Source organism: Vespula vulgaris, chromosome 19 (genome assembly GCF_905475345.1).
Source record: "Vespula vulgaris chromosome 19, iyVesVulg1.1, whole genome shotgun sequence".
NCBI lineage: Eukaryota > Metazoa > Arthropoda > Insecta > Hymenoptera > Vespidae > Vespula > Vespula vulgaris.
In genome coordinates this window covers 1,742,501-1,760,000 of record NC_066604.1, presented here as the reverse complement: position 1 = coordinate 1,760,000, position 17,500 = coordinate 1,742,501, and the positions used below count along the sequence as shown (strand labels likewise).

Sequence of the window (17,500 nt, the reverse complement as noted above, 5' to 3'; positions counted from 1 at the left end):
ACGTTCCTCGTTAATTGAACTATTTAATAAATAAATGATAATAAATTTACACGTTTGCGATAAATAAAAAATAATTTTTGAAAGATCCAATTATGGATAAAACAAATTTTGCTCGTTGAAATTGAAACATGTAGTTGTTTAATATGTTTAAAGATATTTTCATACGTTTAAAGAGATATTGATCTAAGAATAATGTTCATTCGTTTGTCATTGTCGTTCATGAATCAACCTGTACGCATCGTATAGAACGTTAGAGATGAGCGAGCACATCTCTGCCAAACTTGGCCTGGAGGTGATCGGATCTCGCGAACAGGGAAAATAGGCCTCAGGCTAAGTGGCTCTTTGGCCTCGACGAGGACGTGACTTTGACCCAGATATATAGAAGAACGTCGTTCGATCTTAACGTAAATGACATCGCCTCGTAAACGTCAATTCTATCTTGAAATGACGTAGGAAAATGTCCTCCTCTTTTACTCCGAGTCAGTCTCACAAGCAAAGGCAAAAGTTGCACCGTCATTTTTCCGAATAAATTTAATCTAATTAGATCGATCAAACAATTCCTTAGAAGAATAATAGTGTCATCGGGATTAGTTGATGTTGTCCTTCAATGAATTTATTTGCCTGATATTATTAACTTTACAATTTAACTATAATACCGTCCAACTTAAAAAAAAAATCTAGATCTCAATAATGGTCTAATAAGTTTGAGGATGTGTACATCGATTGAAAAGATAAACATACCAATAGAAAACATATAGATGATCGATCAAATTTTCTAACAAAGTATATTTATAAAAGCAATGTCTCTTCGATATGAAAGAAACATTGTAATCGCTACTTTCGAAGTGGCACATTCATCTTATTTCTTCTCACGAACACATTCGTTCTGTTAGTTATCAATGAGATTCGCGAGATACTAACTCGATGACACAGAAAATGTTCTGTTTTTTTTTTTACGTGTATATTTCAACATTTTTTAAATTATTTTTTTGTTCTTTTTAGTTTTCTTATAAGAAAGTCGGTTTTATTAGTTACTTAGTTATTCGTGAAAACATATGATGAAATTGTAAATATTATCAAAAAAGGATTCGATTATTCGTATATGTTAGTTTACATCGTTTACAAGGAAAGTACATTGTAATAATTAATATATAAAAAGAAATACTGATAATTATTTCCACGAGACGGATTCTAATAACCATTGCTGTTCGATATTTCCATTACAATCTGCTATTACAAGACCCTCCTTTCTATTGGCCACATATTGAAGACACAGTTTGGACATCGTATGTAAAATTATTTTTCTCTAAAAGATAGAAAGAAAAAGAGAGAAGATAAATAAATGATTATCTTTCAATTGAATAGATTGATTATGAAAGTCATGATCCAATCAACGCTATTCTTAGAATTATTAAAATTACGTAAAAGAATTATTTTTTAAGAATAAAATATACTTACATTTTTTTTATCCTCTCATCCATATAAACAAATCATTTGGGGAAAACTTTCATAATCATATAATTTGATAAAAATTACTTTGAAAAGAACTTGTTGATACTATATACATTTTAATTAATCTTACCTTTACGTTGTATTGCCATTTTTGTTTATCGAGACCATTACAAGCCATTATCTTTATTTCTGGCCTTGTATGTTGCGTATCGTTCTCCACTATATCCAAGCAAAGGCTTTCATCCGTCATTATAACACCAGTTTTAGTCATAATGAACATTTGAGTAAGAATCGGACGTGGCACGCACGTTTCGAGAATGAGATAAGTCGAAATCTGCGAGTACACAGTTTTTATCGGAGGACGCATGATGCATTTCTTTGTAACCAGATGTACGATCTACATACGAAATTTTTCTTCGATTATATATAAATATATATATGCGTGTGTGTGTGTGTGTGTGTTTGTGTGTGTGTATAAATATATTTTTTTCGAAGGATTAGAAAAAGACAGTATCGATAGAAACCTTGCCGAAAAATTGATTATCCTTTGGAAAAAAATGTTCAGGCCAAACATTGTCCAAATACCATTTGAAGTTCTTACATTGTAATTCTTTTCGCAAAGCTAATCTCGATCTAACTTGTTGTTTGTCCCTTAATCTGGCTGCCCCTATATAATATAATAACGATTAATAATTAAAATATGACTTTGATAACTAGTAAAAAAAAGAAACTGATACAAAGATTATTATTTACCGGGATTAAACTTGAAAAAAAATTCAGCCCACTCGTCCATCCATACCAAAGCTACTCTGACAAGATTTCCATAGAGTACCTCATCCACTCCACCAGGGAAAGTGTACGGCGATGTCTCTCGAAAAAGATGGCCGACGTGCGAACAAGGAACAATTTCTATGCTGCCACCACATTGCCAAACACGAAAGGATAGTTCTAAATTCTCACCACCCCAAATGCGCATTTGATCATCGTAACCACCCAACTCGAAAAAATAATCTCTGTTCATCGAAAAGAGTCCACCGGCCATAGCAGGTGTTCTAAACGGTTCTATGATGTCCTTAAGTCTCTCTTTTAAAAGTTGACCGTTTAGGCTTAACCAACGGAAATGCAAATCCCAATTGAAGGCGCCCCAATGCGGTTCCAATGATCTATAATAAAAAAAGATTCTATCAAACATTTTATTATATTTAATATTATATAATAAAATATTTGATAAGAAACATACTGTGTGTAACTGAACGTATTGTCGTTGATAATATCGATAATAGGACATACTACACGAGTCTTGTTCTTTGCTACCACTTCCAACAATGGTTCCAACCATCCTGAAAACGTTATCATCTCTAATTACAACGTCTTGTTATAAATTTAATAATTATCGGAAAGTAACGCGATCAAATGCAAAAGCTTACCTACCAACCGTACATTCACAATGGGCATCAAGAAAAGTGAGTACTTCGCTTTTGGCTTCTTTTGCTCCCAAAATTCTAGCTTTTATCAAACCTATTCGTTTTCTTGAATGTATTACTCGCGTGGAAACATCTAACGTCCTTACGTATTCATCCAAAGGATTTTTTAAAAAATCTAATTGGACAAAAGACATAGATATGTTTGATATAAATGTCATTGTATATTTTCGTATAATAACTAGTAATTATTACCTCTATCACTATTGTCATCGACGAGTATTATTTCTTCTAATAATTTTTTAGGTGATCTATTAATGACACTATGAACTGTCCTCAATAATGTACTCCATGCTTCATTATGAAATACTATGATTATCGACGTTCTCGGAAGATCAACTAAATTCGCATATCTCGTAATACATCTAAGGATGAATAGAAAACAAAAAAAAATGGATAATGCTAATAAGTTAAGCAGTATTATATGATATGTTATGATCTATTACCTACTTTTTTTTTCTTATATCGGGTAAAGAACGATTTAATGGTATTCTATCACTTGCCATTAAATTGAAATGATTTATTTGATAGAGTTGTTGCATTTTGATGAAATCTTTAGATGGTATTATAACTGGTTCTCCGTTTCTACCTTCAAACGGACGAGGATCGAACATATTTTTATTAATAATTTCTGAAACACATAAAAGATATAAATACACACACGCACACACATATACATATATATATATATATATATATATATATATATATATATATATGTATATATACATACATAAGTATAATTACACACAGTTTGATAGCAATGAAAATATTCAATTTACCTTTTGTAATATTAGAAGTTATCAATGGATTAATGGAATCTCCTATGTAATGACCTACTATCACTTTAATACCTGGACTATCCAAATAATCTTGTCGATCATTTAGATGTCTGAAATAAGTAACAATAATTAATTATCATTGAAATAATATATAATTATAAAAAGTGTTACTCACCTTGAAGAATCAAAATCATTAGACTTCTCTTTGCTATTAGACCAAATTATAAATCCAATAATCATTATAATTACGACGACTATCATATAAAACCGATATATTCTTCTTAATCTTGGAAGCATATTGTACCACATTAAAGGACTATTATTTCCTCATTCCATTCCTAACACGATCAACTCTAGATTGATAATTTGCTACTGACTAAATTATTCATGTGGCTTTTTTCTTTGATATTTTAAATAAGAATATACATTATTTAAGTTCATCAAAACATTCTGACTTCCCATATCATGCTCCTTTTACTGATTAAGTCAGGTCATCGCAGTCAAACAATTTTGATTGGACATTACGACACCTAGAAAATAATAAATATAATACTTTATACTAATATTATTGATAGTGTTCCAATAGAAAAATTAAAGAGAAGAGTCAACAATACCAATATTTAAAAAATTTTATTATATTTCAAATATAAAACACTATAATTTTATATAAATACAGAAACCTTATCTAACCTAACTTTATAAAATTGCAAAAAATAATTTCATACAAAACTTGTATATTTTAATTTATCGTAATTCTACAAATGTCCAATGAAACAAAAGGATATTCAAATATACAACTACAAATTAACATAACTTCAATTTAACTATTGAAACAAAGTATCATTTTAGATTTTGTAACATTAAATTAACCCACCACATAATAATTTGATGTATTATAAATTATCTCAATTTTAATTTAATTAAACGAAGAACAACTCATATTATATCGAATTATTCCGAACATAAAGCACAAGAATACATCAAACTTGGAATACCTGATAAGATAGACGTTTCCTATGCACGTCACAAAATATATTGATTTCAAGATTCCTGCTTTATCGATTAGTATTTTGGATAAAAACCTATGTAAATCTACATATATATATTTATCTATATAAATGTATAAATGTATATATATATATTACTATACTATACTAAGTATTATTGTACTATACTACATAATATATCGTTATATTGTATTAAATAAAAAAAAATTGCGTCACATTGTATTATACTACATTATATTGCGTTATATTCTATTATATTATATTTTACAAATATAAATTGAATAATATACCATTTCATTCTATTGTAATATGTATTATATTATATATACTATGTAAAATAAATAAAGATACAAATAAAAATTTTTAACATAAAATGAAACCAAATGTGTTTTATATTCAATCCTACGATTACCTAGCACTTCCTAAAAATGGTCCTTCACATTTTCAATTCTGGTCACAACAAAAAATTTTGGCGCATATAATGATATATAACAGAATAACATGATATACGAAGAGGTGGCACGATCAATTCTGCCGCTCCCTCCAAGGATATGCATTCTATTTTTGAAAATAACAGGTATTGATTCAATGAAAACTCTTACACCAAATCGGGATATGTAAGCGGATCACATGATATACGAGGAGGTGGCACGATCAATTCCGCCGCTCCCTCCTTCGCTATGCTTTCCATTTTTGAAAATAACAGCTATTGGTTCAATGAAAACTCCTCCCGCAAATCGGGATTTGTAACCGGATCACATGATATACCAGGAGGTGGCACGATCAATCCTGCCGCTCCCTCCTTCGCTATGCTTTCTATTTTTGAAAATAACAGCTATTGGTTGAATGAAAACTCTTCCAGCAAATCGGGATTTGTAACCGGATCACATGATATACCAAGAGGTGGCACGATCAATCCTGCCGCTCCCTCCTTCGCTATGCTTTCTATTTTTGAAAATAACAGCTATTGGTTGAATGAAAACTCCTCCCGCGAATCGGGATTTGTAACCGGATCACATGATATACCAAGAGGTGGCACGATCAATCCTGCCGCTCCCTCCTTCGCTATGCTTTCTATTTTTGAAAATAACAGCTATTGGTTCAATGAAAACTCCTCCCGCGAATCGGGATTTGTAACCGGATCACATGATATACGAGGAGGTGGCACGATCAATCCTGCCGCTCCCTCCTTCGCTATGCTTTCTATTTTTGAAAATAACAGCTATTGGTTGAATGAAAACTCTTCCAGCAAATCGGGATTTGTAACCGGATCACATGATATACCAAGAGGTGGCACGATCAATCCTGCCGCTCCCTCCTTCGCTATGCTTTCTATTTTTGAAAATAACAGCTATTGGTTGAATGAAAACTCCTCCCGCGAATCGGGATTTGTAACCGGATCACATGATATACCAAGAGGTGGCACGATCAATCCTGCCGCTCCCTCCTTCGCTATGCTTTCTATTTTTGAAAATAACAGCTATTGGTTCAATGAAAACTCCTCCCGCGAATCGGGATTTGTAACCGGATCACATGATATACGAGGAGGTGGCACGATCAATCCTGCCGCTCCCTCCTTCGCTATGCTTTCTATTTTTGAAAATAACAGCTATTGGTTGAATGAAAACTCTTCCAGCAAATCGGGATTTGTAACCGGATCACATGATATACCAAGAGGTGGCACGATCAATCCTGCCGCTCCCTCCTTCGCTATGCTTTCTATTTTTGAAAATAACAGCTATTGGTTGAATGAAAACTCCTCCCGCGAATCGGGATTTGTAACCGGATCACATGATATACCAAGAGGTGGCACGATCAATCCTGCCGCTCCCTCCTTCGCTATGCTTTCTATTTTTGAAAATAACAGCTATTGGTTCAATGAAAACTCCTCCCGCGAATCGGGATTTGTAACCGGATCACATGATATACGAGGAGGTGGCACGATCAATTCCGCCGCTCCCTCCTTCGCTATGCTTTCTATTTTTGAAAATAACAGCTATTGGTTCAATGAAAACTCCTCCCGCAAATCGGGATTTGTAACCGGATCACATGATATACCAAGAGGTGGCACGATCAATTCCGCCGCTCCCTCCTTCGCTATGCTTTCTATTTTTGAAAATAACAGCTATTGGTTCAATGAAAACACCTCCCGCGAACCAGGATTTGTAACCGGAACACATGATATACCAGAAGGTGGCACGATCAATTCCGCCGCTCCCTCCTTCGCTATGCTTTCCATTTTTGAAAATAACAGCTATTGGTTCAATGAAAACTCCTCCCGCAAATCGGGATTTGTAACCGGATCACATGATATACCAGGAGGTGGCACGATCAATCCTGCCGCTCCCTCCTTCGCTATGCTTTCTATTTTTGAAAATAACAGCTATTGGTTGAATGAAAACTCTTCCAGCAAATCGGGATTTGTAACCGGATCACATGATATACCAAGAGGTGGCACGATCAATCCTGCCGCTCCCTCCTTCGCTATGCTTTCTATTTTTGAAAATAACAGCTATTGGTTGAATGAAAACTCCTCCCGCGAATCGGGATTTGTAACCGGATCACATGATATACCAAGAGGTGGCACGATCAATCCTGCCGCTCCCTCCTTCGCTATGCTTTCTATTTTTGAAAATAACAGCTATTGGTTCAATGAAAACTCCTCCCGCAAATCGGGATTTGTAACCGGATCACATGATATACCAGGAGGTGGCACGATCAATCCTGCCGCTCCCTCCTTCGCTATGCTTTCTATTTTTGAAAATAACAGCTATTGGTTGAATGAAAACTCTTCCAGCAAATCGGGATTTGTAACCGGATCACATGATATACCAAGAGGTGGCACGATCAATCCTGCCGCTCCCTCCTTCGCTATGCTTTCTATTTTTGAAAATAACAGCTATTGGTTGAATGAAAACTCCTCCCGCGAATCGGGATTTGTAACCGGATCACATGATATACCAAGAGGTGGCACGATCAATCCTGCCGCTCCCTCCTTCGCTATGCTTTCTATTTTTGAAAATAACAGCTATTGGTTCAATGAAAACTCCTCCCGCGAATCGGGATTTGTAACCGGATCACATGATATACCAAGAGGTGGCACGATCAATCCTGCCACTCCCTCCTTCACTATGCTTTCTATTTTTGAAAATAACAGCTATTGGTTCAATGAAAACTCTTCCAGCAAATCGGGATTTGTAACCGGATCACATGATATACCAGGAGGTGGCACGATCAATTCCGCCGCTCCCTCCTTCGCTATGCTTTCCATTTTTGAAAATAACAGCTATTGGTTCAATGAAAACTCCTCCCGCAAATCGGGATTTGTAACCGGATCACATGATATACCAAGAGGTGGCACGATCAATCCTCCCACTCCCTCCTTCACTATGCTTTCTATTTTTGAAAATAACAGCTATTGGTTCAATGAAAACTCCTCCCGCAAATCGGGATTTGTAACCGGATCACATGATATACCAGGAGGTGGCACGATCAATTCCGCCGCTCCCTCCTTCGCTATGCTTTCCATTTTTGAAAATAACAGCTATTGGTTCAATGAAAACTCCTCCCGCAAATCGGGATTTGTAACCGGATCACATGATATACCAAGAGGTGGCACGATCAATCCTGCCACTCCCTCCTTCACTATGCTTTCTATTTTTGAAAATAACAGCTATTGGTTCAATGAAAACTCTTCCAGCAAATCGGGATTTGTAACCGGATCACATGATATACCAAGAGGTGGCACGATCAATCCTGCCGCTCCCTCCTTCGCTATGCTTTCTATTTTTGAAAATAACAGCTATTGGTTCAATGAAAACTCCTCCCGCGAACCGGGATTTGTAACCGGATCACATGATATACCAAGAGGTGGCACGGTCAATCCTGCCACTCCCTCCTTCACTATGCTTTCTATTTTTGAAAATAACAGCTATTGGTTCAATGAAAACTCCTCCCGCAAATCGGGATTTGTAACCGGATCACATGATATACCAGGAGGTGGCACGATCAATTCCGCCGCTCCCTCCTTCGCTATGCTTTCCATTTTTGAAAATAACAGCTATTGGTTCAATGAAAACTCCTCCCGCAAATCGGGATTTGTAACCGGATCACATGATATACCAAGAGGTGGCACGATCAATCCTGCCACTCCCTCCTTCACTATGCTTTCTATTTTTGAAAATAACAGCTATTGGTTCAATGAAAACTCTTCCAGCAAATCGGGATTTGTAACCGGATCACATGATATACCAAGAGGTGGCACGATCAATCCTGCCGCTCCTTCCTTCGCTATGCTTTCTATTTTTGAAAATAACAGCTATTGGTTCAATGAAAACTCCTCCCGCGAACCGGGATTTGTAACCGGATCACATGATATACCAGGAGGTGGCACGATCAATTCCGCCGCTCCCTCCTTCGCTATGCTTTCCATTTTTGAAAATAACAGCTATTGGTTCAATGAAAACTCCTCCCGCAAATCGGGATTTGTAACCGGATCACATGATATACCAAGAGGTGGCACGATCAATCCTGCCACTCCCTCCTTCACTATGCTTTCTATTTTTGAAAATAACAGCTATTGGTTCAATGAAAACTCCTCCCGCAAATCGGGATTTGTAACCGGATCACATGATATACCAGGAGGTGGCACGATCAATCCTGCCGCTCCCTCCTTCGCTATGCTTTCTATTTTTGAAAATAACAGCTATTGGTTGAATGAAAACTCTTCCAGCAAATCGGGATTTGTAACCGGATCACATAATATACCAGGAGGTGGCACGATCAATTCCGCTGCTCCCTCCTTCGCTATGCTTTCTATTTTTGAAAATAACAGCTATTGGTTGAATGAATACTCCTCCCGCGAATCGGGATTTGTAACCGGATCACATGATATACCAAGAGGTGGCACGATCAATCCTGCCGCTCCCTCCTTCGCTATGCTTTCTATTTTTGAAAATAACAGCTATTGGTTGAATGAAAACTCTTCCAGCAAATCGGGATTTGTAACCGGATCACATGATATACCAAGAGGTGGCACGATCAATCCTGCCGCTCCCTCCTTCGCTATGCTTTCTATTTTTGAAAATAACAGCTATTGGTTGAATGAAAACTCCTCCCGCGAACCGGGATTTGTAACCGGATCACATGATATACCAAGAGGTGGCACGATCAATCCTGCCGCTCCCTCCTTCGCTATGCTTTCTATTTTTGAAAATAACAGCTATTGGTTCAATGAAAACTCCTCCCGCAAATCGGGATTTGTAACCGGATCACATGATATACCAAGAGGTGGCACGATCAATCCTGCCCCTCCCTCCTTCGCTATGCTTTCTATTTTTGAAAATAACAGCTATTGGTTCAATGAAAACTCCTCCCGTGAATCGGGATTTGTAACCGGATCACATGATATACCAGGAGGTGGCACGATCAATTCTGCCGCTCCCTCCTTCGCTATGCTTTCTATTTTTGAAAATAACTGCTATTGGTTCAAAGAAAACTCCTCCCGCGAACCGGGATTTGTAACCGGATAACATGATATATCAGGAGGTGGCACGATCAATTTTCCTATCTCTGAATGGTTATACCTACTGTTTTTGATAATGCAATGTTTTGTTTCCTCGTTTATTTTTCTCGGAAGTCGCGATTTAGGACAAGATTTTGTAATACGCTGGGAGATGTTATGGAAAGTTTTTTCATCGTTGCAATTTTACATGGCTGTAAGGAATGATATGTTATTGGAAATCATGCAGAACACATTGTATTTTTATTCTCAGAAAGCCTTTATTTTCATGTTAATTTTGTATATATACAAAATACACTTCATTTGCTAATTGTCTATTTAATCATTATATGGTGCGATATTATATAATACAATATAGTACAATTTATTTGATATAATATAATATCATTTATCTTAACATTGTATAACACTAGAATATAACGTATAATTTTATATGTATGTATTAGTAGATTAGAAAAGAATTTTAATAGGTTTTTTTTTGCTTGTACAATTTTTTATTTGTAATTGATATTGATACATTATTGTAGATTTAACTTCTGTTTGCACGATTTCCCCATCCTCTACGATGCATATCCTTGTATTCATCCATAGCACGAGTTTGTTCTAAAAGTTGTGGGTCATCCGTCTCTATCTTTTCTTCCTTTTGAATGTCTTCTTTATCTTCTTGGTTATTTTCATTATTATCACTAATTGACAAATCTTGCAAACATCTGGAGTTTATTTGATTACGTAGTGAAGCATCTGGCCAACTGAAAAAGAAAGTAATTACGTTATTTTTATTTTTCATGTTTATTTAGTTTATTTTTATTTTAGTTAAAAAAATATATCACAGACTTACTCTCCTTCCTTAACTCTTTGATCATAAAATTCCTGTACTGTTAATACTGGAAGACTTGGATATCCTGCACCATAAACTTTCTTTTGCAGCTCATTTCGAGTAATGATAATTGGTTGGAGTTTACTACCAGATGATTTAAATTTATGCGAAGAATGAGATGTCATTGTATCTGAATGACCCACTTTCTGCATGTGCTCCAATATAGGTTTCTCTGCAGCTATTGAACTTAATTCCTCAATTGTTTGAGTTATATATAATTTCAAAAGTGTAATAAAATACTCCCTTTTTGTTTCTTCATCGATATTTGGATTATCCATACTTTTCTGTAAAACATCTAAAGATGTTTCCAATTCTTTCTGTTCCTTATATCTTTGCAACTTTGTATTTCTACGAGAAACCTATGAAATATACAAGATGAATTAACTTATTATTACTAAAATTATTTTAGTTATTATCACGAATAATTAATGTTAAAAATTACCATTTCCGTAATCATCTCAGCATTACTTTTTACTCTGTCACTGGATGTGCTACTATTTTCTTCCTCTGATTTAGGTTCGGGAATATTTATATCTGTGAGTCCATAAGCTTTTACTCTTTTTAGAAAATCAACAAAATAGATCTCTGCTACTTTGACAAGATGCATTCTGTCATCAGTACCACATATTTTAGTGATGAGAGTACCAAGAAGAGCCGGTAATAGAAGATATTTGAGATGTTCCGTTGACACTTCATCGATAGTTTCATTTTCACTAAACATGTCCACTAGAGATACGAATCTTGTTAAATCTTCAAACATATTCATTGCTTTCCTGATGTCAGACTATATGAGTAACAAATGTATAGAAGCTTATAATATAGAACATTGTTTCAAGCTATAAATTCTTTATAGATGATAATCAAATCAAAATAAGTAATAATAAAATGTTTATTTATTTTTATTACCTGTACTTTTGGAGTATTCGTTGGTTCGTCTGTTTTATTAATATTATTGAATAATCGAAATGCATTGTCAAATAATTCCGTCAAGGAAGCTTTATCTTTTTTAACTTCTGACATTTCTATATTTCTTATTAATCTTCGTAATACTATTTTTCTTTGCTCAAAACAATAAGGTTATGTTTGTATTAATTACAACTGAATGTCGATAAAGAAAATATAGAAATGTCCGTATATCTAAAGATACTGATAAAAACTACTTTACCACGTATGATAAAACAGTTTTGGCGATTTTATAAATAGTTAAAACCGTCGATAAATGAAACAAAAGTGTCGGTATGGGTTTACGATTATCGATAAAAATTCTTTCTATTACGATCGATAAAACAGTTTGAAAAATACCCACATCTATAAACCACAGATACAATTATAAATCATTGACGGACTACACCGTATAGTCATTTTCAACTCATTAATTATATTTATTTAACTAATTATACGTAATTAATTCGAACATTGAAATGAACGTTTACCGGTAAAAAAAAAAGGAAAAGAAAAAAGATAAAAGATCGCAAGACTACTTCTTCTCTTCCTTTTGAACTTGCTTAGAACTCGTTCCTTTCTAATAAGAGGACGTATACTCGAGATAAGTACTTACAAAGCTTTATGTGCGGTGCTTGAAATAAATTTTAATGAAGTCCCGATTCCCTTTTTAGCGTCTAGATAGAACTAAATAAATTGGATAGACATAAAGTAGATAAGAATTGCGTTTTAAACGTAACTGCTTCTGTTTCAACAAAGTGACGGATTTGTAGAAAGAAAGAAAGAAAGAAAGAAAGAAAGAAAGAAAGAAAGAAAGAAAGAAAGAAGGAAAGAAAAAATAAAAAGAACGAAAAAAAGAACAATCGAGAGTATTGTAATAAAAAAAAAAAAAACTCAACGAGCTTTATTCTCCGATAAAACGTACGATAGATAATTAACGATCGAGACAAAAATGAACTTGCACTCTTTAAAATGAGTTAATAATTATTCTTTTTTTATTTCTTCTTTTTCCTCTCCCTCTTCTATGTTCTTCTTCAGCTCGATGAAATAAAGTATTCCGATATCGATGAAAAGAACAACGATGGAAAGAACGAAATACGATTTCCTCAAAATGACATATCTATTTGTTATCGTTGACATCAATACCGAAAAGAAGAAAAGAAGAAAGAAAAAAAGAGGATAAAATACTCGAATAAATGCATTTATTTAATCGCATGCACAAACTCGCGATGCTCCTTGTATCCACGACGAAAACACACGCGTCTCTTTTCTTTTCATTTTATTTGTTATTGTCAATTGCATTCGTTTTCTCTCTCTCTCTCTCTTTCTTTCTCTCTCTCTCTCTCTCTTTCTTTGTCCTTTTTTCTTTACAAATTCATTTCGATCAGTTAACAATCGATAATACACATTTAACCGTAATAATAGCTTGTAAAAAAGCAAAGTAAGACTTAGGCCTCGCTCGATATACGCTTTTAAAGTAGCCGTATCGTGTACGGCACTTAAAGGGTAAAGGAAGAGAAGGAGAAATAAAGAGAAAGAGAGAGGAAGAGATAGATAGATATAGAAGAGGGAGAGAGAGAGGAAGAGAGAGAGAGAGAGAGAGAACTTATGGCTAAGGTGGTTTCACAAGAATTGCCCTTTATCGATCGGTCTTACTTACCTATCCGTAATACAATCCACGTTTAATTGGACCGGGATTTTGCGCTTATCGTGCCAAGAGAAACCGAGAAAGCATGTCTTAGAATATCATCTCTGTGAGAGAAGATATAGTATATCTTTCTATACGTACATACGTACATACATACGTACGTACGTACACACGTAGACACACACACACATATATATATTTTCAATTCGATTAAATTGATATAAAGTAGGAAATCTAACTAGTGATTAATGAAATACTATTTGTTATACATATATCTTCAAAGCTTTTTTCTTTCCTGTTCCACAACTGTTCTATCTATAATATATACATACATACACACACACACACACACACACACACACACACACATATATATATATACATGTAATAATAATGATAGATAAAAATAATAAAAATAAAAGAAATTATAAATTTTACTTCTTGTATATATAACATTGAAATCGTTCTATCGAATAAATTGATCGTTTTAAATGCAAATATAGTAAGTTTTATTTTCGTTAGGAAAAAAAAAGAAAGAAAAAATAAATAAAAGGAAAGAAAAAATAATTCGAGACGATTTTATAAATGACGAAATCATTGTTAGACCGACAATTGGTTTCGTATTCGATTTGATTCTCGAACGATTTCGTTCCGTATAAATTGAATCTTCGAATTCATAAAAGCAAATGTGATTTAACCGTGGTCCGTCTATCCGACAACGACGACAACGATGACGACGACGATAACTAGACGTACATATGTATGAACTCGATGTACATCGATAACGATGTACGTATATATACACACATATGCACATACATTTACACATACACGTACATACAAACGTATACGTACGTACGTATGTACATATGTAACTTTGTCAATGAATAGAGACGATCGGTACACAACTTCTTTGACCATTAAAGATCCAATCACGATTTGCGTTGCTTTGCTTTCAATAATCGAACGACAATCGATTCCTATCACAGAACTAACTTACCCGAAACGCTTTCGTTATCGTCGATTCGATTCGATCAATCGAAACTAACGATTGTAATTCAATTATCATTATCATCATTATCGTCATTATTGTTGTTATTATTATTATTATTCTATTGTTATTGTAATTATTGTGTTATATTTTGTATAATTAGAGTAGATTGAAAATTTGTAAGAAAATCGTTAATTGAAACATAAGATCTAACAGTGTCGATTTTAAAGATAAAGAGAGAGAGAGAGAGAGAGAGAGAGAGAGAGAGAGAGAGAGAGAGAGGATGATGATGATGGTTAAAACGTTAATAACATTTGTTCGTACACAACTAGATAAAAGGCGGAAATATGGCGTACTAGCTAAATATAGTATAATAAAGTGGAAACACGGATAATGATAGGCGCCTACGAAAGATAATTATAGATAAACAAGTTCCCTTGAATGCCAAGTTCTATTCGCGCTTTTACAACGGTGATCATCGTTGTTGCTTCAAAAAAACGATGCAAATTGTACGTGAGATAAATACGAAAAAGAAGGAAAAGAAAAAAAAAAAAGAAAAGAAGAAGAAAAAGAAAAAGAAGGAGAAATGAAACTACTGAGATAAAAATAATAGTGATTACTTTTCGATTATAAAAATTATCATTAATGAATATCAACCCCTTTAAGAAGGGTCCTATTCTTTCTTACGTCGTTTTAAAATGCGAAGTAAATTAAATTCGCGAATAAACTTTGATGAGGAGAGTAAATACATGATAACAAGAAAATGTTGTTAAGTTCAAAAAAGAGAGAGAGAGAGAGAGAGAATATTCTCTTTAGTGTGACTCTCATAACATTTATGTAACAATGCTCGCATAATTACCACTCCGTACTGAATGCAGTTTTCATTCGAGCAATACCATTAACTATGGCGACGAGTTATAATTATATTTCAAGTGATTCGAGCGAACACGTCTGCTTTTTCCTCGAGAAAATTAATTTCTTTTTGATATTGTAAATACGTTTACTTAATAATCTTTACATAGTATAGATATATATACAATACACATAACATATTTATATATTTTATATACACTTATATAAATATATATATATATATATAAATATAAAAAAATAAGTCGTTTATATTGAAAGTAACATGTAAGTTTATTCTTCAAAAAAGGGATATATACCGAAACAATTTAACGTTTATAATGATTAAAATTCCACGTGATCTATTTCGTTTTTAAAATACAATTTATGAAAAAGAAAATAATAATAGTAATAATAATAAAAAGAAAATAAAAACAAATGGATGCTTAAAAATTATATGAGCGATTATTTCTCTAATTGTGTGCAATATAAATGCAAAGAAAAGAACAAAAAGAAACAAAAAATGTTTCGAACTAATATTGTATGACGTTAATGAGGACACATTGTAATGATAATTATTTAATTTGACGATGACCATGGGGAAAGAGCTGTACGGGTCAGGTTTAAATCTTTAAATGAAACATCCCCTATATTCCTTATTACATATTCCTGTAACCAACATTCTATCATTTTCAAAACATTATTCTCTATATATTCGTGTGTATATATATATTTAGGATAAAATCGTTCGTGTTGAGTTATTAAATTTTAAATTTGGAACGTAGAAATTATATACCATCCATTTACGTACATCTCCTTCTCCATTATTAAAAATATATTTATATAGTACACATTGCATAGATCTAACGCAATTTAATTGGTTTTTTATTTTGTAAAATTATATAAAGTCCAAAGGTATTATCTATAAGTACATATACATTGACGTTTTTGAGGATTGTCCTCGTTTATAATTATAGTCATAGATCGTCTTTATCGAGGCCACCAAAATGTCCTTAATGTGCATTCTACTGGAAAACTATGTACATTTAAGTACTCACTCGGAGATATTAAAAAAAAAAAAAAAAAAAAATTAAAGATTTTATTAGAACACGAGGATATTTCTAATAATTGAATTTTGCTCATATACCTCGAAATTATGCAAAGCTCGTTCGCATAAGATAAAGCCTATTTAACATTCAATCATAAAAATTTATTTCCGCTAAATTGCATTTGAAATTATGAAGACAAAAAAATGATATTCATTTAATCGAATAATAATTAACATTTCATTTCTTTATTTATTTTACTAGATTAAATATTTGAACGTAGATTCTTTCGCTTATATCTACGTTATCAAAATCAAAAGAATTAATATTTCATAAGTTATGTACAAGTTGGGACGAATGCAATTTTTTCTTTTTTCGTTCTTTTTTTCTTTTTTTTTTCTCCTTGAATTTACGACAACGAAGTGATATAGTAAATTTTTTTAAGTTTTCGTTAATATATAAGAAAAACGGATAATTTGTATAAAATCATTTCTATATACATTTGCGAAGTGACTCGAATGTGACAATTAGTTATATGTACTTTGTAAAAGTTGAGATAACGAAAGAAAAAAAGAAAAATGAAAAAAACAAAACGAATTGCAATATGTATACACGAGAAATTATTGTTACTTCTATGCGTGCAAAGAAACCATTAAGTTTTTCAATGTCCTCAAAAACGTCAATTGATATGTATATATGTGTATTTACATATGTATATACGTATATACATATGTATACGTACATAGGTGCATGCTTTTCATATCGTTCGAGTGAATTTCCATAACGGAATGCAGCTAATTGCATTACTGAGATAGATCATAATTCGCGATTTTGATATCTTTTGTTTTATAAATCTCGAAAGCATAACTCTACGAATACACGAATACACAAAACATTTTTTTTT

General features: G+C 33.4%; 2 protein-coding genes across 4 annotated transcripts; both read right to left on the bottom strand.

Annotated features, from left to right (window-relative positions):
• Nucleotides 1–123: 123 nt before the first annotated feature.
• LOC127070726 (polypeptide N-acetylgalactosaminyltransferase 3-like) lies at nucleotides 124–4,738 on the bottom strand. 2 transcript variants are annotated; one of them, XM_051009069.1, is made up of 12 exons: nucleotides 4,590–4,738; nucleotides 3,891–4,245; nucleotides 3,716–3,825; nucleotides 3,384–3,564; nucleotides 3,129–3,298; nucleotides 2,884–3,051; nucleotides 2,693–2,792; nucleotides 2,206–2,615; nucleotides 1,977–2,119; nucleotides 1,583–1,849; nucleotides 1,459–1,504; nucleotides 1,170–1,306 (listed from the first exon to the last, which is right to left on the bottom strand). In XM_051009069.1, the coding sequence occupies exons 2-11, from the start codon at nucleotides 4,022–4,024 to the stop codon at nucleotides 1,466–1,468; spliced, it is 1,722 nt and encodes a 573-aa protein (XP_050865026.1). In that variant the 5' UTR covers nucleotides 4,025–4,245; nucleotides 4,590–4,738; the 3' UTR covers nucleotides 1,170–1,306; nucleotides 1,459–1,465. The 2 variants fall into 2 exon arrangements, with proteins under 2 accessions (XP_050865025.1, XP_050865026.1); XM_051009068.1 differs by lacking the exon at nucleotides 1,459–1,504 and having other exon boundaries at nucleotides 124–1,306.
• A 5,743-nt stretch (nucleotides 4,739–10,481) lies between these two features.
• LOC127070737 (immunoglobulin-binding protein 1b) lies at nucleotides 10,482–12,875 on the bottom strand. Of its 2 annotated transcripts, none has more exons than XM_051009125.1 (4): nucleotides 12,027–12,166; nucleotides 11,563–11,846; nucleotides 11,082–11,479; nucleotides 10,482–10,992 (listed from the first exon to the last, which is right to left on the bottom strand). In XM_051009125.1, the coding sequence occupies exons 2-4, from the start codon at nucleotides 11,839–11,841 to the stop codon at nucleotides 10,773–10,775; spliced, it is 897 nt and encodes a 298-aa protein (XP_050865082.1). In that variant the 5' UTR covers nucleotides 11,842–11,846; nucleotides 12,027–12,166; the 3' UTR covers nucleotides 10,482–10,772. The 2 variants fall into 2 exon arrangements, with proteins under 2 accessions (XP_050865082.1, XP_050865081.1); XM_051009124.1 differs by having other exon boundaries at nucleotides 10,483–10,992; nucleotides 11,563–11,904; nucleotides 12,027–12,875.
• Between the last annotated feature and the right edge of the window lie 4,625 nt (nucleotides 12,876–17,500).